General features: G+C 42.9%; 1 protein-coding gene across 3 annotated transcripts in view; it reads left to right on the forward strand.

Annotated features, from left to right (window-relative positions):
• Nucleotides 1-26,725, forward strand: part of RNF216 (ring finger protein 216) — a 165,974-nt gene that overhangs the window by 64,017 nt on the left and 75,232 nt on the right. For all 3 annotated transcript variants that reach the window (XM_041747971.1, XM_041747972.1, XM_041747973.1), the window contains 4 exons: nt 3,252-3,302; nt 4,206-4,343; nt 6,075-6,223; nt 6,721-6,799. In XM_041747971.1, the coding sequence (XP_041603905.1) occupies nt 3,252-3,302; nt 4,206-4,343; nt 6,075-6,223; nt 6,721-6,799 (417 nt within the window). The remainder of the gene's footprint in view (nt 1-3,251; nt 3,303-4,205; nt 4,344-6,074; nt 6,224-6,720; nt 6,800-26,725) is intronic.

Raw genomic sequence — 26,725 nt, forward strand, 5'->3', positions numbered from 1 at the left:
AATAAAGTGATTATTTATAACCAATGATAAAATTCTAGATCTTGAGCAGAAATTAGAATTTTTGATCCATCTATCACCATTACCTCTCATCTGTTACATTAAAATCTGTTAGCGTAGCTTGCACTATAATGGATCTTCCACACTTGGTGTGATTTTATCATGTAAAACACTGATTCATGAGTTATATAGGTCTTCCAGATGTTGGCACATTCCATGGTATGGTATCAGAACATCGCAGTCATTAATTTCTCATCAGAAAAGTGCTAGGGACACCTGGGTGGCTCAGCAGTTTAGCACCGCCTTCAGCCCAGGGTGTGATCCTGGAGTCCCAGGATCGAGTCCCACATCAGATTCCCTGTGGGGAGCCTACTTCTTCCTCTGCCTATGTCTCTGCCTCTCTCTCTCTCTCTCTCTGTCTCTCATGAACAAAAAAATAAATCTTTTTTTTTTTTTAAAGTGCTTAAAGTGTTGGGTTGACTCTTTGGAGTCCATATCCTTGTCCACATTATTCCACATCTGCCCAGGAGTATCCCCTTTGGGTCAGTGCCTCAGTCGTTCCTGACAGCACCCCTCCTTTCTGGCGCATGAGGTGACCCAAGTTCAGACTCTGCGTTTCCTGACCTGGACCTGGACTCAACAACCTCTGCGATGTACCTTATTTTCTTTTAGTGGGAATTCATACTGAGATTGTGGTCTCAAATTTGGTTTGCAGGGGTTTTTCTTTTTTATGTTTGTACTACTTTCCTCTTATGCTGAAAATCTTGATTCTTTATATTAACAGTGACTTATTTTCCTTATTCTTTGTTGTTCTTTGTTATATACTTTATATTTCTGAAACAGCCCAATATTATTACTAAAGGCTATTGAATATAGCCTAAGATTTATTTATAATTTTTTTAAGATTTTATTTATTTATTCATGAGATACAGAGAGAGAGACACACACAGGCAGAGGGAGAAGCAGGTTCCATACAGGGAGCCCAACACAGGACTTGATCCCAGGTCTCCAGGATCACATCCTGGGCCGAAGGCAGCACTAAACCGCTGAGCCACCTGGGCTGCCCTATTTATAATTTTCTTGTCAGGTTATATCAGATGAGGAATATGAAATCAAAATATTATAAAATCACTTGGAATAAGTGTGTGGTTATACCATTAACCTGATAAACAATTAAGTTTTGATATTTTGATATGATAGATGACAAACAAGTTTTCAAGTTTTAAGGTATTGGTTTTTCAGTTTTAATATTTATTATTTGAGAGACAGAGTGTACACACGCATATATGCAAGCAGGTAAAGGGACCAAGGGAGAGGAAGAGAGAATTCAAGCAGACTCTGAGCTGAGCAGAGAGCCTGACTCTCCGCTTGATCCCATGACCCCGAGATCACCACCTAAGCAGAAATCAAAGAGTTGGACACTTAACCAACTGAGCCACCCAGGCACCCCAGGAATTGTTTTTTTTGTTTTTATCTAATTTTGTTCTTTAATTATGTAAAATATATTTTTTAAATATTTTATTTATTTATTCATGACAGACACGAGGGGCGGGCGGGGGGAGGGGGTGGGCAGGCAGAGACACAGGCAGAGGGAGAAGCAGGCTCCACCCAGGGAGCCCAATGTGGGACTCTATCCCGGGTCTCCAGGATCACATCCCAGGCCAAAGGTGACACTAAACCACTGGGCTACTGGGGCTGCCCTAATTATGTAAAATATTTTTAGTTCTGAAAGTTAAAACTATAAAACAAGGAACAGAAAGATCTACCCTCTGCCCTCTCCTTTCCTCCTATGTTTCCTAGCTCCCTCTATACATAACCATTGTTTTTTGTTTGTTTGTTTTGGGTTTGAGTTTTTAATTTTTGTTTTAAGTTTATGTAAGTAATCTCTACACCCAGCATGGGGCTCAAATTCACAATCCCAAGATCAAGAGCGACAAGGTCTTCTGACTGAGGCAGCTAGATGCCCCTCTGTATAACCATTGTTAGTAGTTTTTTATTGTCTTTCCTTATTTTATGTAAAAGCAAATATATTAGGAGGGGTGGGATTGGGGGGGCGGTTTGGTTTGTTTTTACCTATCTTTTTTACCTGAAAGCACACTTTTCTGTCCTTTGCTTTTAAACTTAGCAGTGTATCATGATGATCACTCTTAAGCCAGAGATTTTTCCTTTTTTTTTTTTTTTTTTTTTTAAGATTTTATTTATTTATTCATGAGAGACACAGAGAGAGAAAGAGAGAGAGGCAGAGGGAGAAGCAGGCTCCCTGCAAGGAGCCCGATGCGAGAGACTTGATCCTGGAATCCAAAGGCAGACACTCAACCACTGAGCCAGGCAGGCATCCCTTTTCTTTCCTTTTTAAAACTGCCTAGTGTGGGCAGCCCGGGTGGTGGCCCAGCAGTTTAGCGCCGCCTTCAGCCCAGGGCCTAATCCTGGAGAACCAGGATCGAGTCCCACGTCAGGCTCCCTGCATGGAGCCTGCATCTCCCTCTGCCTATGTCTCTGCCTCTCTCTCTCTCTCTCTCTCTCTCTCAATCTCTGTGTCTCTCATGAATAAATAAATAAAATCTTTAAAAAGAAAAAAAAAACTGCCTAGTGTGGGGGCACCTGGATGGCTCAGTTGGTTAAGCATCTGCCTTGGGCTCAGGTGGTGATCTCAGGGTCCTGGGATCGGGCCTGTTCACCTGGGAGCCTACTTCTCCCTCCGCTTCTGCTACTCCCCCTGCTTCTGTTTCTCCTCTCTCTTTCTCAAATAAATAAAATCTTTAAAAAAAAATAAAACTGCCCAGAGTGACATTGTCTGCAGTAGTAGTGTTGATTCAGTTATTCTCCTCGATGGACATTCAAGGTTGTTTCCATTGTTTCTTGCTATTATAAATAGTGCCATGGTAAATAACCTTAAACATACAATATTTCTATTTCTGTCCCAGAGTATCTTTGGGTACATTCCTAGAAGTGCAGTGGATGAATCAAAAGAGTAAATACTTAGGTGACATTATTATCTAGTGCCAAGTGTCACAGTGGTTGTGTTGTTTTGCATTCCCAGCAGCAACATGCAGGAATATATTTGTTTGGTTTCCTTTCTTATATTTAGCTTTCTGGTGCATTTTAAATTTACTCTGAGGTATCTCTTTAAACTACTAAACTGTGTAACTGAAGAGATGATTATTCCTAGTAGAGTTCTTTTGTGTTTATGGAAATGAATGCTAAGTGTTTGTGGCATCTTTACTAAATTTGTATCTGCATGTATTGTTCTTCAGCATGAAGACTTTTTGCTTGCTCTGCAGATGAATGAAGAACAGTATCAAAAGGTAATTTGAAATCTAATTCATTTATTCTAGGTATTTACGTAACCTGTTTTCTTTATCACATTTCCTGGTGGCATATTGGTTCTTGTATAATCTCCTGTTGGTCTGCTGGGTTTGTGGTTCAACCAAATTACAGTTGGATGCTCGAATCATAATAGGCACTCCTAATCCAGACTGGTTCAGAATTGAAGCACAGATAATGACAAGAATTGTTTCTCTTTTTAAGAACATTCCCTGCAATCCACTGAATATTTTCTTAGAGGAAAATTTAAAATTCTGGTGTCAAAAAGTTAGAAGGAAGAGATATGTCTAACCTCAGGACCAGGTGGCTTTTGTACACTGTCTGCTGTCCTCTCCTAGAGGTCTTTTTTTGACATGGTGGGAATGGACTGGGGGCTGGGTCTGTCTTCCATTAGAAGAACAAGTTTCATGGTGCTCACAGTATTGGAGGTTGCTGCCCCAGCTAGCTTCAGTGGTCCGTTAATATACAGTGTAGGCTGAAACAACCTCCTCACACTCCTGCCCTCTAAAAGAAGAGCAAAATCCAACTTTGGGAGCTTTTTGGGGTAACATCCCTTGTGCCACTTGTCCCTCTCCCTCTCGTAATCATATTAGCATATGAATACAAATGTTAAGAGTTCTGGCACCATGGGACTCGTGATATGATCACTTTATACAAAGGATGACTTCAAAGAATAAAAACCTATGAAAATTCTATCTTTAGTTACATATTTGTATATTTGTACTAGCATCTCAAGCTATGTATAGAGCAGCAAACAGCTCATCGTTTTATGCCTTCTAGAGGTGGCTTTTGATTTCAGCGTGTATTTGGGGGTAGAGGAATATAATATCTATTACCCCTCTGCCTCCGTGTATAGTGTCTCATGTGTCTCTGATGGCCCACAGGATGGCCAGCTTATTGAGTGCCGCTGCTGCTATGGAGAGTTTCCATTCGAGGAGCTGACACAGTGTGCAGATGCTCACTTGTTCTGCAAAGAATGTCTCATCAGATATGCCCAAGAGGCTGTCTTTGGATCTGGAAAGGTAAGAATCATGTAATAGGTCCACACACAGGAAATGCTCACAGAGTATGAGACTGCATTTATAGGTAGCTGTAAATGCCTGATGAAATTGCCCTTTCTGGGATGAGGTGGAGCTGTTAGGACAAGCTGGGGTGTGTGTGATTGCCAGATAGCCCCTGGCTGGTGTGATTGTGTTGATTGTAAGCCAGGTGGATTTCTTCTCAGGAAGTGACAGCATTCTTCTGTGCCCCCGTGCCTGCTCCAAGAGCAGTAGCTTCTTCACTCATTGATCCTTTTCGTAATACAAACAAAGAGACCCTTGCAGCTATTAAATGAGAGTGCATTGTTGGTTTTTTTTCCAATAAAATTTTTTAAGGACTTTGTATTAAAATGAATAACTATAAAAAAAAAATAAAAAAATAAAATGAATAACTAAGGACGCCTGGGCGGCTCAGTGGTTAAGCGTCTACCTTCGGCTCAGGGCATGATCCCCAGTGCAGGGATCAAGTCCCACATTGGGCTCCCTGAAGGGAGCCTGCTTTTCCCTCTGCCTGTGTCTTTGCCTCTGTGTGTCTCATGAATGAATGAATGAATGAATAAATAAATAAATATGTATATATATATATAAATCTTTTAAAAAAATGAATAACTATGGGGACACTTGGCTGGTTCAGTCAGAAGAGCATGTGACTCTTGATCTTGGGATCATGAGTTGGAGCCCCATGTTGAGTGTAGAGGTTACTTAAAAATAAGTACACTTTTTAAAAGGCAAAAAATAATGATAACTAGAAGCCTTTTTAAGAAAGAAGTAACTGTCCAAGGTCATATTTCTCTGTCCAAAATTAGTGTCTCTTGATACCAGCATAACAAAATATGAAAAGGAATTTTATTTTATTTTGTCTTAACAAATGATTAAAAACCAGAATTTTTTAAAATAATAATCAAATCATTCAACATCAGTTATTCTAAAGTCAATTGTAGTTGAGTCAAGAACAGAGTAACTATTACTAGCAGGATGTTGTAGTAGGCAGACTAATGGCCCCCCAGAGGTGTGAATGTTACCTTACATGGTGGAGGGGACTTAAGGTTGCTGGTCAGGTGGCCTTGAAATGGGGAGAGCATCCTGAATTATCCAGATGGGCCCAGTGTAATCACAAGGGTCCTTAAAAATGGATGAGAGAAGTAAAAGAGGAAGTTGGAGTGATGTGTTGTGAGGAGGACTCAGTGTGCTTGCTACTGATGGCTTTGAAGGCGATGTCTAGGGCCTGCTTGGGCAGCTGTCCCAGAGGCTTTCTTCCTTTCTCTTGGAAGAGTTTTAGTCCCCTGACCATCTGAAGGGGACAGGATCTGGATAGAGGTTTGTCAGACAACCTTCTTATTTTTCGTCCATATTCTTGTCCCCTCTTAAACCATTCATCTCTGCCTTCCCTGATACCTGTACCTCCTATCTTTTTAGGGTCTCTGGAGGAAATCAACTCTCTTCTGACATATACCTCCTTGAGAGATACTATCCCGTGATCTTCCTTGTTGCTCTCCATCTTATTGTGGTTTGCACTGAGAGAGGCCCTCTGGTCCTATATCAGAGATGGACTTTGTGGTCTCTTTCTTAACCACTGTTTATTGGCTTTCTGTTGAGGGATGCATTGAACCGCTGAGGTTTTGTTTTTCTAAAAATCTAGTTGAATTTTCTTTCCTTCTTTTTTTTTTTTGGTTTGGTTTTGTTTTGTTTTGGCCTCCTGACGTTATAATTTAGTCAGAACTCAGCTGCATGGAAGGCAGTTGCACGTGTTCGTTCCCAACCAGTGAGCTGGAGAAGGTGCTTCCTCAGACCATCCTGTATAAATACTATGAACGGAAAGCTGAAGAAGAAGTCACTGCAGCTTACGCTGATGAGCTCGTCAGGTCAGTTCTCAGAATTAGAAAGTGTCATCTGTCACCTCATTGCCCATTAGAAAGACTGTCTGAACACTTTCATCAGAGATAAACATTCTGTGACAAAGCTGGATCTTCTAGGTCTTCTGGCATTGTCTTCGGAGCAATAAGGAAATATTATTATTATTGGAAATATTTACATTTTACTACATTCCTTGGTACCTCTTCATCACTTGGCTTACAGATACAATCATTTCGCATGGGTTGGAGGATGAAGGAAAAATGATGTGCAAGTTGTTCTTACAAAGATAGGGGGTCTATGTTTATTGAGTGGTTTGCGCTGAGATAGGACCCAAATTGGCAGCTGCATTTGTGGATAAGAGCCAGTACAAAGGAGAGCCTCAGTGCGTGTTTTAGTTAAAAGTAAGGAGATATGGCTGTCCATCTTAAAACTCCGTTAGTATGAGCAGTCACATGGAACCAATTTAATATTCTGAGTAATATTCCTTCTACTGTTTTGATTGTAGATGCCCCTCTTGCAGCTTTCCTGCTCTGTTGGACAGTGATGTGAAGAGGTTCAGTTGTCCCAATCCTCGCTGCCGAAAGGTAAGGAAGCAAATTATTTTCTAGATTCATTTGAATTTTGGTGTTGTGGACTATACTATTGGCCAGATACCTGCTGGTTATCTCCGTGCTGACCCATGAGAAGGATTTGTGTGCGTTCCTTTTCATGAAAGTAAATGAAGATCAATACTTTGTGAATCATGGTTGACATGGTTACAGAAATGGGGGCCACCTGTGGAATTCCAGTCACAAAGCTCTAGATTCCTCTTGTATGCCTTCTTTCTATAAGGGCAGATGTTGTAAGGTAAAATGTGAAGGGTTTTTTTGTTTCTCTCAGTGTGCCAGCATTTTTCTTGGTTGTTTTTTTCACTACCGTGTTGTGTTCAAATAACCTTCCCCGTGTGCACAGACACACACATACACTCTCTTCCTGCTGTTTTCAAAGTCCAGGCAACACTCCTTTGGTTGAAGGCCTGGGCATCATGGTCGCATCTGTTGCATTGGGTAGATTATTCACTAACTATTCTTAAAAGAACTGATTGTGTTGGGTACCAAAGCCATCCAGTCACCTTCCTGCTGAAAATCTTCTTTAACTAGATTCTTCTGTGAGCTAAGAATGTCTTAAAATGTGTCAGCTAATTACAGACCACTGTAAATAGTTGACAGTTTTTACTAAATATTAGCATCAACCTAGATAAGTATGTTTTAAGTCATTTTTCTAAAATAGCATGACCGAGGCATCTGGGTGTCTCATGCGGTTAAGCATCTGCCTTCAGCTCAGATCACAATCCCAGGATCCTGGGATAGAGCCCTACATCAGGCTCCCTGCTGAGCGAGGAGCCTGATTCTCTCTCCTCCTGCCCCTCCACCTGCTTGTGCACATATTCTCTCTCGAGTAAATAAATTTTTAAAAAATTTAAAAATTAATAATAATAAAATAGCATGACCAGAGTTGAACATTGTAATATCTCTGCCTTACGAGGGAGTGAAGAAACAAAAGTAATCTTTGGGAAAGGAGTAAGAAACTATAAACTAATGTACTAAATTTTATTCTTTCGTTTTCAGCATTCACATTTCTTTTAAAGTCTGGGCATACTCTTAGAACTGACGTGTCCGTTTAATAATTTGTCCCTACCACAGGCTGTTGGCTAAAACAGCTGTCCCAATTGTCTCTGACTTTTGGAACTAAGTGAAATACCTAACCACCCTGAGCACTGGAATGCCTAGAGAAGCAGTAGCCAAGGAAGGAAAGGCAAGGGTGGGAGAAGAGTGAAGATATTGGAATATTCTAGATCTGAGGAGCAGTAGCGTTCTGAAGGCTCACATGCTGGATGGGGCTAGGTTATATAGGCCTTTAATACCAGTCTAAGGTGGTGGAGGGGAGAACAGCAAGGGAACTGATGTAACGAGATCTCTGGCTGTTGTGTAGTCCACGTGAGAGGTGCACATCACTGCCACCTCCTGTGGAGTCTCCATGAATTGCTAAGATGGAGCTGGGAACTACATTTCCTCTGAGGATTCCAAATTAGTCCCTACCAGGAAAAGTACTCATAGACAATTTGAAATGTCAAAGAGAAGGTGAGGCCATTATTCTCCAGAGACAGTTAACAGGCAGTGATAAGGGCACAAATGCGTCTGAAACAATGTCCTGTGAGTGTCTTCAGAACATCAAAATGGAATGTCAGTGAAAGTGTTCCAATGACTTTTAAGATCTGAAGCAAAGACATTAAACTGTCAGCTTCCTCTCTGTGGAAGGGATATACATGCCTTGTTGAACTTGGAGGTGGCCGTGTAGCTTCTTTTGGTCAATGAAATGTTAGTGTGGATGAGGTCAGTCTCTTGCAGAAAAAGTGGTAAAAACATGATTTGGGATGGTGTCAACAAGGATGGTTGTCAACAACAACAGTAGGTAGTCTCAGACCCTCCTTTCCCAGCCCCCTATGGAAACACTGATCAACGGTACATAGACCAGTTTCCTTTGTGAAAAATTTAGAAACCAGTTAAGAGGTTCCCGCATTCCAAATAGTTCAATAGCCAGCTGCATTGAAGCCTGTAGGAAAATTCATGGAACTCACTTGCCAGAGCCCCTCCCATCTGCACGTGCAAGAAACCCCTAAATCCTAGCTCCTCCCCAGGGGAGGGAAAGGGAAGACTCAAGTATAATCTAGCTTTCAGACATCTTGGGCAGCTACCTAAGGGGCCGGCTTTGATCTTTCTTGACCCTAAAGCACTGACAGGAAGGAACACCAGGACTCAGGAGATTGCCAAGAACAAAGGCAACATTTATTTACTTGTTTTTATTTTTTTTTAAGTATGCTCTGTGCCCAACATGGGGCTTGAACTCCCAACCCCAAGATTCAAGAGTCACATGCTCTACCAACTGAGCTGCCAGGTACCCCCAAAGACAACATTTTAAACTAACATACACTTGCCCACCATTGCCCTTTCTCTGTTTATTGTGGAAAGAACTGGGGAAAACCCCAACTCCTGGCTTCTCCCTGAGGAGGGAAAAAGTTGGACCAGGTGTCTGGTGTTCTGGCTTTGGGGAGTACTGCCTAAAGGGCTGATTATTGTCTCACCTGACTCAATGCACTGACAGGACCCTGTGTACTCTAGATGCCCGGATGCGTCTGAGAACACAAGAGAGCTGGGAGGCTTGCTGCTGCCCCCCAAAGGACCCACAGTTCAGACAGAGGCAGCGATTGATACAACTTGGCAGCTTCTCCCTCAGAGAAAGGAAGAGTGGAGCATGCATCCAGTGTTCTAGCTTCTGGGGATAGGTTTTTGAAGGAACTGGTTTCTCTCTTGCCCACCTCAGCACTGATGAGACCACCCATTCTCTAGATGCCTGGGGGCTCCTGAGAACAAAAAGGAGTTGGAACAGCTTAAAACAGCTCCAGAGTACCTGCAGTACTATATATAGACACCAGAGGGGAAAAGATTATAAATAGCTCCTGAAAAAAAGGGGGGGGGGGGGGGGCAAAACTTCTCTAATTGGGAATTTACACACATTAGGTCCAGAAAAGACACATCCAAAATAAAGGCCCCTGGAATCTGTAGTTAGGCTGATTGGTAAAGATCTTTCCCTATACAAAGCCAGTATGTAAAGACTGGAACAGGTGACTTTCTTCAAATTCATGGACCCTACCACAAAGCAACAAGACACACAGAAGAAAAATGGCCAACCAAAGGAACAAAGTAGATCTCCAGAAAGGACCCGGAAGAAAAAGAAGTATGTGAATTACCCGACAAAGAATTCAAAATAATTGTCCTAAAAAACAAAAAAAAAAAACAAAAAAAAAAAATAATTGTCCTAAAGATGCTCAACAAGTTCAGGAAAATGATATGTGAACAAAATGAGAATATCAACAAAAAGAAAATACTGTGAAAAATCAAAATTGGAGCTGAAGAATACAATTACTGATAGAGGGATCTAGAGGGATTCAACATCGGATGTGACCAAGCAGAAGAAAGAACCAGTGAACTCAAAGACAGGTCATTGAAATTATCTAGTCAGAAGAACAGAAAGAAAAAAGAAGTATTATGAAAAATAAGGAAAGCTTGAGGCACAAATGGGAAGGACATCATCAAGTGAACCAGTGTATACACTGCAAGAATTTCGGGAGAAGAGAGAAAGAGACAGAAAGCTTATTTGAAAAAATAATGGCCAAAAACTTCCAAAATCTGGAAAAAGAAAATGGATATCTTAATTCAAGAAGCCAGATAGGTCCCAATTAGAATCAACTAACACAGTGTATTGGAGAGTTGATATTGTTAAAATGTCATACCTACCTGCCCATGCCACTTATAGATTTAATCACAGTCTATGAAAATCCCAACTGCTTTTTTTTTTGCAGAAACAGGGAAAAAAAAAAAAATCCTGAAATTCGTAGAGAACTGTCAAGAATCCCAAATAGCCAAAACAATTTTGAGAAAGAAGAACAAGGCTGAAGGCCCCTTACTTCCTGGCTTCAAAGCATATTACACAGCTACAGTAATCAAAATAGTATAGTACTGGCATAAAGACAGACCTACAGACCCATGGAACTGAACAGAGAGCCCAGAAGGAAGCCCACACCTATGCAGTCAAGGGCACCAAGATTACACCATGGGGAAAGGTCATTCTGCTTGACAAATGGTGCCTGCAGAGGAATGAAAATTGGATGTTATCATATACCACAAACAAAAATCAACTCAAAATGGATTAAAAACTAAAACATAGGAAACTTCCTAACCTTTGGTCTCTGCAGTGATTTTGTGGATATAACACTAAAAGCACAGACAACAAAAACAGACAAATGGGACTGCATCAGATTGAAAATCCTTTGCACAGCAAGGAAACCATCAACAATGGAGAGGTAGCCTATGGAATGGGAGAAAGTAATTAATTAATACTACTTAATTAATACTAAATTAATACTTAAGGGTTAATATCTGTAATACTCTGATAAAGAGTTAATATCTAATACACAGCAACTCCTATAATTCAATAACAACCAGAATTAAGCCAATTAAAAAATGGGCAAAAGAGTTGAATAGACATTTCTTCAAAGAAGACATACACATGGCCAACAGATATATGAAAAGGCACTCAGCATCACTCATCATCAGGGAAATGCAAATCAAAACCACAGTGAGGTCATTTTACACTTACTAGGATGCTCACTATCACAGAAAAGGAAAAAAGAAAATAGTGTTGATAAGGATGTGGAGAAATTGAAACTGTTGTGCATTGTTGATGGGAATGTAAAATGGTGCATCCCCTATGGAAAGCAGTATCAAGTGTCCTCCAAAAATTAAAATTAGGGGCGCCTGACTGGCTCAGTTGGTGGAACGTGTGACTCTTGATCTCAAGGTTGTAAGTTCTAGCCCCACATTAGGTGTAGAGATCACTTAAAAATAAAATTCTGAGAACATTTTTGGGGGGAAAAGTAAAATCTTGGGGTGCCAGGGTGGCTTGGTTGGTTAAGTATCTGCCTCTTGATATCAGTTCAGGTCTCAATCTCAGGGTTGTAAGTTCAAGCCCCACATTGGGCTCCACACTGGATGTGGAGGTGGGGGATGGATAGATAGATTGATAAAATTTGTTTTAAAAATCAAGGAATAGGGCAGCCCGGGTGGCTCAGCGGTTTAGCGCCGCCTTCAGCCCAGGGCCTGATCCTGGAGACCCGGGATCGAGTCCCACGTTGGGCTCCCTGCATGGAGCCTGCTTCTCTCCCTCTCCCTCTGCCTGTGTCTTTCTCTCTCTCTCTCTCTCTCTCTCTCTCTCTCTCTCATGAATAAATAAATAAAATCGGATCCCTGGGTGGCACAGCGGTTTGGCGCCTGCCTTTGGTCCAGGGCACGATCCTGGAGACCCGGGATCGAATCCCATGTCGGGCTCCCGGTGCATGGAGCCTGTTTCTCCCTCTGCCTATGTCTTTGCCCCTCCCTCTCTCTCTCTCTGTGTGTGACTATCATAAATAATTAAAAAAAAAATCTATATTTAAAAAAAAATAAAATAAAAAATAAATAAATAAATAAAATCCAAAAAAAAAAAATCAAGGAATAAAACTGCTATACGATCCAGCAATCATACTTATGAGTATTTGTCAATTGAAAACAGGTTCTTGAAGAGCTATTTGTATTCATGTTCATTGCATTATTGTTCAGAATAGCCAAGATATGGAAGCAACATAAATATCTATCCGTGGATTAATGGGTAAAGAAAATGTCTTTCTATACGATGGAGCATTAGTCAAGATTTTAAAAGAAAGAAATCCTGTCATGCTACAACATGGGTGAACCTTTAGAACGTTATGTTAGTGAGATAAGCCCTTCACAAAAAGAAATACCATATGATTCCGTATACTGGAGGTATGTAGTCACTCACAGAAGCAGAAAATAGAATGGTGGTTGCCAGAGACTAGGGGAGGCAGAAAGAGGGAGCTGCCTTGCAATAGATGTGGAATTTCAGTCACCTGAGATACAAAAGCTATTGTATGCATAGTTAGCAATACTGTACTCTACACTTGAAGATCTGTTCATAGGGCAGATTTCATGTAAAGTGTTCTTTTTTTTTTTTTAAGATTTTATTTATTCATGAGAGAGAGAGAGGCGCACAGACACAGGAAGAAGCAGGCTGCATTCAGGGAGCCTGACACAGGACTTGATCCTAGGTCTCCAGGATCACACCCTAGGCCGAAGGTGGCACTAAACCGCTGAGCCACCCAGGCTGCCCTAAAGTGTTCTTTTAACACAACAAAAAAGAGAGCTGATGGTTCGTTGTGTCTTTTTCTTCTGCCAAGATGAACATGTAGAAATAAGTCTGTTTTGAGCTCCTGAAGTTTGAGTCTATTCCAACAACATAACCCTAGCATGTCCTGACTGATACAGATCATGAGAACCAAAATGGATGATGGGGGTGGAGAAAAGGAGCAGATTTGAAAAGTAATGGGAAGATAGGATTAGACGGAGAAATTCTGACTAGAGGTGGGGAGAAGTCCAGATGACTGACTTCTCTGGTTTGGTCCACTAAGTAGGTAATGATGCTATTCATATAGAATTGCAAATAGAATAGAAAAAGAGGGGTGTCTGGGTGGCTTAGTTAAGCATCCAACACTTGATTGGTTCAGGTTGTGATCTCAGGGTCATGGGATCAAGTCCCACATTGGGCTCCACACTGGGCATGGAGCCTGCTTAGGATTCTCTCCCTCTCTTACTTCTCCCCTCTCCTCTCTCAAAAAAAAAAAAAAAAAAAGACAAATAGAAAAAGATTCCAGGAGAAAAGAAATTCGGTTAATTCTGTTTTAGACATGTAGAGTTTTGAGGATGGAGGTACTCTATGTGTATGTCTTGCTTATGCCTAACACATAGTAGGTGCTCAGTAATTACTTAGAAAGTGACTGGGGTCAGGAACATGAGGCAAGACGTAGCCTAGAGGAAAACTTTGTAGTCAGGAGTAAGAAGCATTGGAAGGAGGGAACCTGCAGGGTTCAGGGACAGGGAATGAGCTGGGAGCGCAGAAAGCCTATGGCAGGGCATCCAGGAAGTAGATCACAGGAGTTAGAGTGCTTATAGCATTTTGATTTAGAATCAACTCAAATTCATTAGATGAGTTTGGGGAAATTCTTATCATTAAAGTTAGTCCTAATAAGTTCAAATTTTATATTTCCATATATTTCCATTTATGTCCCTTAGTAACATTTTCCAGTAAAAAGAATGCATCATAAGATGTTCTCAATGAATTGTGCTTCAGAACTTGACCATCCCTGCAGATGAGAGCATCCACATTCTGGACACTTTTCACCATTAGGGTAAGGTTTGCAGAGTTTATTTAGCCCACCATGAAAAATAAAGTAAAACTGTCTTGGGAACCTGAGGCAGGGACAGAGAGGGTCCTTCACCAGGAGGGGAGAGCTCACTCACCTCATTAGAACGAAGCTGGTCCCTCCTTATTAGGTGCTATGGAGAGGAGTCACCACGAGGTGGCACTGGTACTCCACGAACAGTTCTCTGGAGCATTTCAGAAGTATGTCAGTCAGCAAGACACTCTCATAAACAGAATTCTTTTAGGCTTAGTACCAAAGCAAACCACTATGTGCATTCAGAATTTAATAGCAGAGATGTCGTGTTTTTAGAACCTATGCATTTACCTTTTCAATTACACAAATTCTCCTTATGACGTCGTTTCTTTTCAACTAGGTAGCTAAACCAATTGTTAATCCTTGAGGATTGCTAATGTTTTAAGAAAGAAGCCACAAACTGATTTTGGCCCATGTGAGACTAAGGGCATCTGCTTCTTCATTGCAGTGTCTTTGCCAGTAATCTAAACTCCGGTTAGATTTCCAGGAACTTGTCACTCCAGATGAGGCGTTTATATTAATGCATTATCTAGAGGCAGGCTTGAATGCCTGGAATCATTCCTCTAAAATCCCTTAAGAGAATAAGATACTGTATCTTTGATGAAATGGGGAGAGAGTCTTTGTTTCATTGATATGATGGAATGCTTTTGTCAAGGCCCTCTGCGCCCTGTGTGTTCACAGATAAAGGGTTCATCCAGTTTGTTTTCAGCATGCTGTTTTTAGGAACGAATTGAAAATGTTTGGTGTGGGACTGCAGAGTGTTAGATAAAAGGAGATTTGAAAGCAGTGCTTCTGGAATATTTATTCTGAGGGTCAGAATTTCCCTGCTGAGTCTTTTTCTACCTTTCCAAAACCATAGCTTTGCTCCATAAATTCAGAGGTTTGTACATGGAGCTTTCCAGAAAGGTGGCCAGAGCTACAAGGTGGAGGTTTAAGTCTATTCATGAAGTAAGCGCTAAAGGAGGGAAACCCATTGGGTGTAAGACTTCAGGCAAAAAGAACTGTGAAGGACACCTGGCTTGGTGTTCCTTAGTGAAGCCAAGAGAGTGAGTGTGGCTGTACAACCACTTGTCTCTTCCCGGTGTCACTTGTACTTGTTTTCCTTTGTCTTTCTCACCATTTTTCCCTGTGTTTCTCATTTCTCTTCCTTACTCTTTTTCTACTGTTTCCAGGCCCTATCTTATCCTTTGTAGCATTCAGTGTTACCGACTCTACAGCAGTGAAATATAACCAAAATTCACATCTGCAGTGAACCAGTTTGTTGCTAAAAAACAGGCATCTGCAGCCGCCTACAGTAGCTGAATGGCTGCGTGCAGAGAATGTAAATGAGCCTAGACCAGCTGTCAGTGCCAGGGCGGCTCCAGCTGTGACAGTGGACGGTTGGCACTTATTAGCAGCACTATAATTTGAGGCCCAGCCAGTCAGCTGACTCCTGTGCTGAGCACAGGCATTTACATTTATCTAGATATGAATGAAGCTTGATCCTCTTGTCCCCACTATCAGGGAGGATCTTTATTCAGGAAGTTATGTTGACAAGAACCAAATGGGTAACAAAAGGATTTTTAAGTCCCAGAATGAGGGCTTATTCACTGGCATGGAAGTCCATGCTTCATAATGCAAGTCCACAAAAGAAGTGGGGTGGGGTGGGGTGGGAATTCCCTCTCAGGGATTTGGCCTGCCCCTACTCTCAAGGTGAATCACTTCCTTCAGAGCTGGAGGGTTTTGGCAAAATAGCTTAAGACCGCAGGCTGCGTGGTATGCACCCATGTTGGATAAGTACCTCACAGGGCTCTCAGCTCTCTGTGTTCCCCACAGCCACCCGAAAAAAATGGCCATGGAGGTGTGGAGTGATAGTATCTACCCAGTGGTGAGAACCCAGAGGGAGGCTTCCCCGGCTCAGACATAATGCTAGAGTAGATCCTAAGCAGCATCCCTGTGAGCCATCCTCCAGTCAGGCACAGAGGAGAGCTGGCATCGTGGCAATGAGCTTTCAAGATCTAACTCTATTTTTGACTTAATGTTTTTGTCACTTTTCAGTTTTTAAAATTCCTCATAGCAAACAGCATAGTGAACGTGTTCATCATTGGCTTTTTGATCCTTAGGAGATTCTGGCTGATAATTCATAACTTGACATCTTAACACATCTAACACTAGGAGTAGAGAACCTGATTCTCTCAGTGTGTGTGTGTGTATGTTTGTGTGTTCCCAAGAATAAAAACAACAAAAGGCAAAATATTGCTTACCTCTTTTCCTTCCCAACCATCCCAATAAAAGTCCTATAAATACCGTATCTGTTGTTTGCACACTTATTCAAAAGGGAGATAGACATCTACCTAAGGGGAGGAAGGGTAAAATATATACATAAGTACATAGGAGGCACCTGGTTAGCTCAGTCAGTAGAGCTTGCAAGTTTTCATCTTGGGGTCATAAGTTTAAACCCCTCGTTGGGCGTAGAGGTTGTTCAAAAATAAAAAAATCTTTAAAAATATACGTATAACACACATATACACAAATATATACCTACAAGTAAAACACAAAAGCTAATATGAATAAAACATTTATTTTTGCTTCCCTTTAGCCCTACAGGAGTAGTTTTTATTCTTATATTTCATGTTTTCTGTCAGTTGATATTGGGCACTGAGTGGTGAAAACAACCTCCTCTCCTTCCTGGCCTGCCTTAGAGGAGGCTAGGAGGCTGGTAAGGGGGCACCAGCAGTGCCTCCAGAGCTGCCCCTCCAGGGGGCTGGCGCAACCCTTAACACTTCTCCCCTGGAAACTCAGGTTAGCACTGCCTCTCCAGCAGGCAGAAGAGTGCATTTCAGAGCCGAAGTGGTCCAAGACAGGCTGAGCTGTTGGTGTGGACTTGGGTGTTCACTTCTTTTCTCGTCTCCCCCTCCCCCCCCCCAGGAGGTGGGCATTACTTTGCCTTGTCCCCAGAGAACATTCTGGTGCTTCTTTTCTCACCCAGGGAAGCTACTCTAGATAGTTAAAATGTTACCCCCTTCCAGGAGACAAATCACAGAACTTCTTGTTGAAAATGAAGAGGCTTTGTGTCCCTCCTCTGTCAGCAGTGCTCAACCACTTATGCTGGTTGTGAGTTGTGAGTGTTGAGATTTCTATTGAGGAGCACTGTGTGAGAAGTATTCACTGACGTGCTGTTCTGGACCCAGCACTGGGCTGGGCGCTGCAAAGCTGCAAGTGGCAAGGTGCCTATGGCCATTACCTTTGCTACAGCTCAGGAGACAGTCTGGCGTCATGGGGAACACAGGAGATTTTGATATTAAACTGGCTCATGCTTTCCTTCCAGCTCTTCCATTTCTTGGCTTTGAGACTTAGGGTAAATACATCTCCTCCCTGAGCCACAGTTTTTTCATCTGTACAGTGAGAATGTTTGCACCTACCTTGCAGACTACTGGGGAAAGTCAGTGATGCGTCCACTGGGTCTCATAAAGTGAGGGCAGAGTAGTCAACAGCCTAAGATAGGAGAAGCATGTGCTCCAGTGCCTGCACATCTGAGGTCAGGAAACGGCTGCCGCACAGGAAAGGTGGAGACTGATGCCAACAGTACGTGCAGGTGAGGAATACCTAGAAAGGAGGATCCTCTCCCAGATTTGTAAAATCTGCATGAGTGTGGGATTCCCCTAACATGGGCAGATGTAAGGTCCCATGAGGAACCAAAAAATGACTCCTCACGTGCCTTACTTAGCCTTTCAGATCATGTACTCAGAAAAAAAAATTTTTTTTAAAGATTCTATTTATCTATTCATGAGAGAGACAGAGAGAGGCAAATACATAGAGAAGCAGGCTATCTGCAGGAAGTCCGATGCGGGACTCAGTGCCAGGACCCCAGGACCATGACCTGAGAGCCAAAGGCAGACACGCTCAACCACTGAGCCACCCAGGTGCCCCGAAAACTCATTTATTACTAGCATGCCACAGTGGAAAGGGATAGGTTTTTTAAGCTAAATTTTGTGCTAGGGATCCCTGGGTGGCGCAGCGGTTTGGCGCCTGCCTTTGGCCCAGGGCGCGATCCTGGAGACCCGGGATCGAATCCCACGTCGGGCTTCCGGTGCATGGAGCCTGCTTCTCCCTCTGCCTGTGTCTCTGCCTGTCTCTCTCTCTCTCTCTCTCTCTCTCTCTCTCTCTCTCTGACTATCATAAATAAAGAAATAAAATAAAATAAAATAAAAAATTTGTGCTAATACTTTCTGTAAGAAATGGTAGCTGTCACTTCAGCCCACATCATTCAGGTTCAGAGAAGGACCTATGCTACCTTGGGGAGAACTGTGTCCTAATGAAGGCTACCCATGGGTCTGCCCTGTGAGTCTCAGTTGCTTGGTCCACAGCACTGCTGTGTGACGACCTCTTTTTGGGTTTCTCATTTATACCTTTTTTTATTTATCCCTGTCTGAAAGGATTGGCATCTCAGGGAATAATATTTAAAGAGATGAATGTAGGAAGGACCTAGAAAAACGATAGTACTTTTTGCTAGAGAACTCAGAATTAGTCACAAAGTGAAGATGAAAAGTCCATGGTTAGTCTCCATGACTCACAGGTTATGTTTTTTGTCTTCTTGGGAAGGTGCTCATCTTTGAATCTTGACCATTCCACCAACCTCTATTGTAGCAGGCAGGCCTGGAGGTCAGGGTTGCTCACCTTTCACTGTCCTTGTACTAAAAGGACATACTTCCTTGTCTCTCTTTTGTTTGAGTTTCTACTAAGATACATTGTCTGTGGTATGTAAAGAAAGAGACCCTGAATTAACAGACTTGTATGGGCACTTCAGCCTAGCCCTGTTCACAAACCATATAGGGATCATAAGCTTTAAGTGCCTCTTTCTGGAAACCACACATTATTTGTTTAGTGCCTTCATATGTTTTGTTAAAATAACTTAATGGCTTTTGTGTGTGTGCCTGTGGCCTCATCAAAGGAGAGATGCATTTTGATTCACAGTATTTAGAAACCTCATGTTAAAAAATCCCTCAGGAATTGATATCTACAAAATATCTCTTTATAGTCATTTGCCATTTTTTTTAATCTATTCACTAATTGTGTGACCAGGTGTCAGCATTTTGATTTAATTTTTTACCAAAAAGAAAAAAAATTTTTGTTTTACCAGTTCTCATTGCAGTGTCCTTGGGAGGAGTATGTGTGTGCATCACACGTGCATGTAATGCATGTGTGTGCATCTATATGTTGGAGCATAACGCCTTCATGTCCCCTCTTTGCGTTCTCTGCACAGAACACTGCAGGGCTTCCACCCTTGCAGGTAGAAGAGAAATTGTTGCTATGGTAATAACAGAGGCATGAAAACACCCCATCTCCCTGTGGGTGTCTGTGTCAGGGAGGAGGAATGTGGGCAAGGGAAACAGGAGCAAAGAGGAATGCTTAAAGCATAGAGCAGAGCTGTTGCAGGGTGGAATTTCTCGTGTGTGCTGTTGGATTCAAGGTCATTTTCCTATTGCTGTGTAGTGCCTGAGCAATGTAAATGGTGTTTTATCATTCAGTGTCCTCCCTGACTTTGAAACAAACATACAGAGAATGAGAAGAACCTCTGTCACCTCTCTAGTCCCCAGAGGCTGCATGGCCGCCTCCAGGACCACGATTAGAAATGCGTGTCGTATCTGTCTGCCAGTTTACTGTTTTAAGTGGGATTAACCGCCCAGACCCGGCACCCATTGCCCTTCATCTCCACTGTCACAGGAGCCAGACCTGCCATCTCTCGAAACTGAATGGCAGCTATGTGCTCTGTATCTGCACCACGTATTAATGCTCCATGAGTAAACAGGCTCAGAATGACCTTGGTGACTAGGATCAGTGCTGACAAACTAAGTCCAGTCTGCCGAGGTCAGGGTAAGAAGCACAACCACAATTCTTGTGTCGTTCTATCAGAAAGAGCAAAGGTGGTCGTCGGGGTCCTGTGAGGTGGGGGTTTGGTACCTTGTTAAACAGGCAGATGTTGAGGGGCATGCCAGTAGAGCTCTTACCAGTAGTCTCTCTTAGGGACTTCTGCTCCTTCTCTGGTCAGTCACAGCTAGCAGATAACAATATCAGGAGTCAAATCCAGGGATGCCTTACTTGGTATTGTGCAGCTTTAGGTGTGATTTGGGTATGTTTGGTTTTAGGAGTCCTTATCTTTTGGAGATACTAATGAAATGATGTGCCATCTGAGATTTGCTTTAAAATTACACTGGGCGGGACCCCTGGGTGGCTCAGCGGTTAAGCGTCTGCCTTTGGCTCAGGGTGTGATCCCAAGATCCAGGATCGAGTCCCACATCGGGCTCCTCTTGGGGAGCCTGCTTCTCCCTCTGCCTGTGTCTCTGCTTCTCTCTCTGTGTGTCTCTCATGAATAAATAAATAAAATCTTTTAAAAAAATAAAATAAAATTACACTGGGCAAGAGGATGGGAGAGTAGATGGAGTACAAAAAGTTGATTGGCCCTGAGATGATCCTTATTAAGCCTGACAGATGGGTATGTGGAGACCCATCACTCATGTTTATTGCCTATTTTTTATATATTTAAATTTTTTCTTAATAAAAAGTTAATTTTAAAAATACCATATTAAAAACTAGTTTCGCTTAGCTTTTCTGTATCTGTGTTCTTACCTACTTCATTGCTTTGAAGGCATCTTACTCTTGGGAACTGGAAAGACCCTTACTCAGGTGTCCAATTCTGTAGCATAGTCACTTTTTTTTTTAAGAGAGGAGTAAAATTTGTTACATAATAGGAAAAATGTCAGCAGCTCTTTGTGGGAAGATGAAAGGGCTGATCATCTTGGAGGAGGGAAGGCTTAGTGTGTGTGTGTGTGTGTGTGTGTGTGTGTGTGTGTGTGTGTGGTTTCTCTGTTCTTGTAAGATTCTTCCGTAGGAGTGGTAGGGACCTACTGTTTTCCAGCTTCCTTGAATAAAAAGACTTCAGCTACCCAGGAATTCAAGAATCACTCCCAGGAATTCCAAGATCACTAGACTATAATGTAACCAGTGAAACGGGTTCTGGGAACCTGGGGCCCTGTGCCAAGGCCCTGCTGGAGGCTTTTGGACAACTTTGGATAGACTCCTTTCTCTGGAATGACTTCCAGCATGTGGTGCAGCTTCAAGGCCAGAGAAGAGACCAGATGACCTTTCAAGTGTCCTTCCAGTCCAAAGTCCCTGGTTTCCAATACTGAGGGTTTTCAAACTGGTGTTGGTATTTGCTTTTCAAAGAGAGACAGGCTGAGTTTCTCATATCAAATCCCTATAGCCTCATAAAAGCACTTTTCAGTTTTATTTTCCATCAGAAATTCCTATGAAAAGCATTTGAAGTTTCAAAAGTTCCCTACACCCAAGAAGCTGATTGAGATTTTAGCCCAGAGAGTGATGTAGATCACAACTTTTTCTTCTCTTATCTTTGACTACAGTTTTCCTTTTCCCTTCCTCTCTCCTCTTCAATGAGATTTTGCTGCTCCAAACATCTCCAGTTGCCACAATCTTAAGCTCCCAGCCCTCTCACCTCCCATAAAAGCTGCCGCCTCTTCTCTCCCAGGGCTGGTGCCCACTCTGACCTCCCCTCAGCTCTCCAGGCAGGGGTTACCCCCACCCCCTAGCCTCTGTCACCATGGCCCTGTCTGCTGTGCAATTCTTCTTTTGAACTCACTCCTTCCTAAAACTTTTGCCTTGCTATAGTTGCGTGGAAGCCAATGAGGCTCTTGCGCCCCATTCTCCCTACATTTCTTCCGTCTTCTCTAAACATGTTCCTTAGCTGCTCACTCAGCATAGGCTTGCTCAGCATACAGGCTGATGGACTTTGATTGGAATTTGGTCATTTGTTTAGCAGATTTTTTTTTTTTTTAGCATTACTATGTCTGAAGAAATACAAGAATCAGTGACAGCCCTACACTGAGATCTAGGTCGGGAAGGCCAGCTCCTTGTGCAGACAGCTAAGTAGTAGATGGTGATGGGGACTACTGGAGGGAGCCAGGGGAGGGGACAGTCTGGAAATACTTTGTGGGAGAACTAGATCTTGGCCTGACAGTTCTAACAGGTAGACCAGTATTCCTGGCCAGGGAGTGACTCAGAACTATTCAGAGGTCAGCCAGTAGATGTGTGTAACAGAGCAGGAGAGAAGTAGATTTCAGATAGAAAAGGGCTTTGCAAAACAGGGGCCTGACTCTCGATCAGCCCCCGCACGGCTCTTGTGACCCTGATGTAGGGATGATGTAGGAATGGTATGATCAAAGTGCTGGTGGGAGGATGGGCCTTGTAGAGCCATGAAAGAGGGCATGGGGATGGGGAGAGGCTGGAACATCTGGTCACTTCTGGTGACCTAGCAACCTGAGACCTGGGAATGCACAGTGCTCATGGTCCTTGGTTAACAAACCCTCCAGTCCCAAAGCCCATTTGTACAGTGCTGTGGACATGTGCTAGCATTCTTTTAGTCTTCTCCAGAAGGCCTCAGTGTGAGTGAATTGGCCTAGGAAAACACCAGTCTTCTGTGGCTGACTGGGGTGCCAGGCCAGAAGGGAGAGGCAGCAGCAGTTAAGAGTGGTGGTAGAGGCAGACAGTCCAAGGCTGGCAGTGGACACATCCCAGGCACACATGTGCAGGAGGCCGGCAGTCCCTGGAGTACACCCCCCTCTTGGTAGTGGAGGTGGGATTGGGGGTGCTGTGGTAGAGGGGTCCACAGTGCTGGCTACGGCAAAACCAGATACATGGCTCCTCCTTTAGTGACTGCTGCTTTGCTACATTTCCAGCTGTTTTTTTAGTCCTTGGATGCTTTAAATATGGAAGAAACCATGTAACCATCACAAGTTTTTCCCCACCTATTTAAAAAAGGCTTGTTTTCCAGCTGAAAGCATGTTGGATAAGCTTAATTTCTCTCGCTCAGATAAGCTTAATTTCCCTAACTCCGATGTGCATACAGAGAATTGCCTAATTCTCCTTTTGCAACATGTTTTCCCAGCTGCTGTGAGGCCTGTTTTTTTTTGTTGTTGTTGTTTTTGGTTTTTTTTTTTTTTGCCTGTGGGCCTCCTGACAGAAATGCAAACAATTTAAGGCCCTCTGGTACCAACTGCTGTTTGTTACCCCAGGGACTTGGATATTGGTGTGTTTTCCCAGGAATGTATTTATCTGGAGTCAGTGGCTACTCCTCCATCCCTCTGAGCCATGCAGGAGACAGGGAATGGCCTGGGCTGGGCTTCAGCAACAGCTGCAGCCCCTCCTTCAAGCAGGGTCACCTCCCTGCCCAGCTCCAGTCCCACAACCTCATTGTGCGAGGAAATGAAGCTGTTCCTTGGATGCAGTCTGATTGGAACCATGTTTTCTGGGGCACCTCTGCTTAGATCTTCCAGCAGAACACAAACGGCCTTTTTAAACCTTGTTTTGTAAAAAGTGCATCTCCACCAAAATAAGACTTGACACTCTTCATAAATAAACACATCCCTTTGCAGGCAGAGCAAGGAAGGAATGCATCTGGGAGCAGTTTGGCTGGGGTTTGCTTTTCCCCTGCTGAATGCCTGGCGTGCACTGTCCATCCAAGGGTGGCTGAGAGGAGAACACTCTATTCTGTTGCTGCCAAAACCACAACAAATGACAACTTTCCGTTCTGTCATCTCTCTCGGCTCCACTGCTAGGCAAGCAATTCATTTTTCTACCATAAAAGGGCAATGAAGCTTGTGTAGAGCCGTGGTTCTTCTGCACTGCAGTGAGAAAGCAGAAGACAGCCAGAGAGAGAGCACAGCGGTGCTTTTGCTGGGCACACCTCCTACTTAGGCCAGGCTGCAGGGTGGCGGCAGTAGTCAGAGCTGAGAGTGGGAGGCATGCCATCTGATTGGGCAGGGTGAGGTCAGAACAGGCGTGGGTATCCTTGGCATCTTATGCTCATATGGTGGGACATATGAATGCGTAGTTCAAACCCTGTTCGGAGAAGCTACGCTGAGCCTGCCTACAGGTAGTTCTGTAATACTGGCATCTGGTTTTCTCAATTTGTAATTTCAGGTGCTAGATTTATAAAGGATACCTGGGAGACCGTATAGCCCCGACACCTTCATTGTGGAGATAAAAGGAAGAGGTTAATATAGCTTGAGGAAATTATCCAACTTCTGTCTTTCAGTTATACATGGACTCTGGATTCAGGGATAGCTCTCTAACTGTATATGTTCTCAGTTGTCCATCCGTATACAGTTTGCCTCTGTTAATGGTGGGCCATAGAGACCCAGACTAATAGAAATACAGTTTTGTTCTGTTTTAAGATTTTATTTATTCATTCATGAGAGAGACAGAGAGGCAGAGACCTAGGCAGAGGGAGAAGCAGGCTTCCAGCAGGGGAGCCCAATGCAGAACTTGATCCTGAAACCCCAGGATCATGCCCTGAGCATCCCGAAATACAGTTCTTAATTGGTGGGTTTATGTGTCAGTCAGCCAGAGCCTTCCAAAAAGTATCTATCCTTTGTAATGTTGTTAGCTGTAAGATTCATGGACTCTAGGTGATTGTAAATAAATGTTCAGAATCATAGGAGTAGGTAGAAAGCAAACTTTTAGCTATTTTGACAACATTAAAGTGGCTACAAAATTCCCACCCCATAACAGCCTGGTGAAGAAACCAGAATACCATCTCAGCATACATTGAGCAGGAGCCCCATGCCACAATATGGCCGCCTGCGCAGACCTCTGCCCTGGGCCTCTGCCTTCTCTCAGAGTGCCCACTGCCCTAAAAAGAGCATGTTCTCAGATTGAGCCAGGAACTGTGCCCACATCTTTTTGCCTGGCTCCCATGAAAGTTTTCCTGTAAAGAAGGACTAAGGACTAAGTTTTGTCATTTATACTTACCTTAACCCTTTTTTTTTTTTTTTTTAAATTTTCATTGATTAGAGTGAGAGGGAGCATGCATGAGCAGGGGAAGAACAGAAAGGAGAGGGACAAGCAGATTCCCTGCTGAGGTTAGAACGCTACTCAGGGCTCAATCCCAGGACCCTGAGATCATGACCTGAGCCAGATGCTTAACTGACTAAGCCCCCCAGGCGCCCCTACACTTACCTTAAGTCTTAACTGTACATCTGATTTCATAGTGGATGCTGGAACTGAACCAGGCACATTCTTCAGGGAATAAAAACCATGTCCAAAAATCTTGCTGATCTGAAAATTTGGGAGGAAAGCAAGGATTTTCAAGTTTAAACTTTATTACCCAAATAGAACTGGTGGTCAGGATAGATTCTCAGCTCATTGGCTCAGAATCAAAAGTTAACTCAGAAGTCATTCCTGGAAGAGAGTATCACTGAGCAGAGATGGCAGAAAGAAGTTCAGTATAATGATTCAGTATCACATTCCTAGACCTTGTTGGAAACTATAGGATTAGTTTAAGGACGCCTGAATGGTTCATTGGTTGAGTGTCTGCCTTTGGTTCAGGATGTGATCCTAGGGTCCTGGGATCGAGTCCCATGTCTGGTTCCCCACAGGGAGCCTGCTTCTCCCTTCGCTTGTGTCTCTGCCTCTCTCTTTGTGTCCCTCATGAATAAATAAAAATCTTTAAAAAATTACATATATATATATATATGATTAGTTTAAACCTTAATGTTTAAGCAAATAAAGCAGTTAGGTAGGCAGTGGTAAAATGGAGTATTTACACAATTCTTTTTTAGCATGACTTGTCTAAATTCTTTTTTTGTCAGCAGTGTATAAGTAAATATCTTACTAATCTATTAAAGAACTAATTGGTATATTTTTCCCTGTTACTTCTCAATATCCTCACTGCCGTGGGAATAAACAAAATAACATCCAAAAGAATTTGTCTCCACTGCCCGTCATACACAGTCTTTGTAGAAACTTTGAAGCCTTTGTTGTCAGCAGCAGCAAGAGAATTTCATCTTACAGAACACTTATTCTTATTAAGTGCAATTTTTATAAGGCTAATTTCTCAAGCAAATAGCATTTCCTTCTTGGATGTAGCCTTTCCCTCCCATCCATCACTGTCTACGCATGCCTGGGCGTCCTGGCCATGTGGTGACCAGCTTAGAGACAGCAGCCTGCTCACTTCCTAATTTGGTCACAGTATGCTTCAGGCAGCCTTGCCAAACTTAGAAAAACACAAACACAGGGAGTAGCTTTGATATAGCAAAGGGGGATTTCCTCTTATCAGAAGACCTACAGTTCGCCTCTTGCTTCCTCTGAAAAGAGGAAGTGACACTTTGGGAGGTTATAGCTCACCCTGAAGTTCCCTCTTTAAGCCGCCTCCTCCATGCTGACCTCTTCCCAGCTCATTGCTGCTCGTCTCTTCCTCAGCTATCTTAATGCCTCTCATTTGCAGAGTTTAATTTTATTCTTAAGGAATACAAGGAATTTTAAGGAATAAGGAATTTTCCACTTGAATGTTCATCAACAGGAAACAAGTTAAATATATTTTGGTGCAGGCATACAGTGGCACACACCAGGGGATGGCAGGCTTGTTCTATGAAGGGCACAATAGCAGGCAGTTGAGGCTTTTCTAACCATATAGTCTGTCACAGCAACTCCATCCTGCCTTTGTAGCTCACAACTAACCCTGGACAATGTATGAACAAATGAACATGACTGTGATCCAGGAAGATCATGTTCATAAAAACAGGCAGCGGGTCAGATATGGCCCATGAACTCCAGTCAGCCAGCCCATGGTGTG

Source organism: Vulpes lagopus, chromosome 3 (assembly GCF_018345385.1).
Source record: "Vulpes lagopus strain Blue_001 chromosome 3, ASM1834538v1, whole genome shotgun sequence".
Classification (NCBI taxonomy): Eukaryota; Metazoa; Chordata; class Mammalia; order Carnivora; family Canidae; genus Vulpes; species Vulpes lagopus.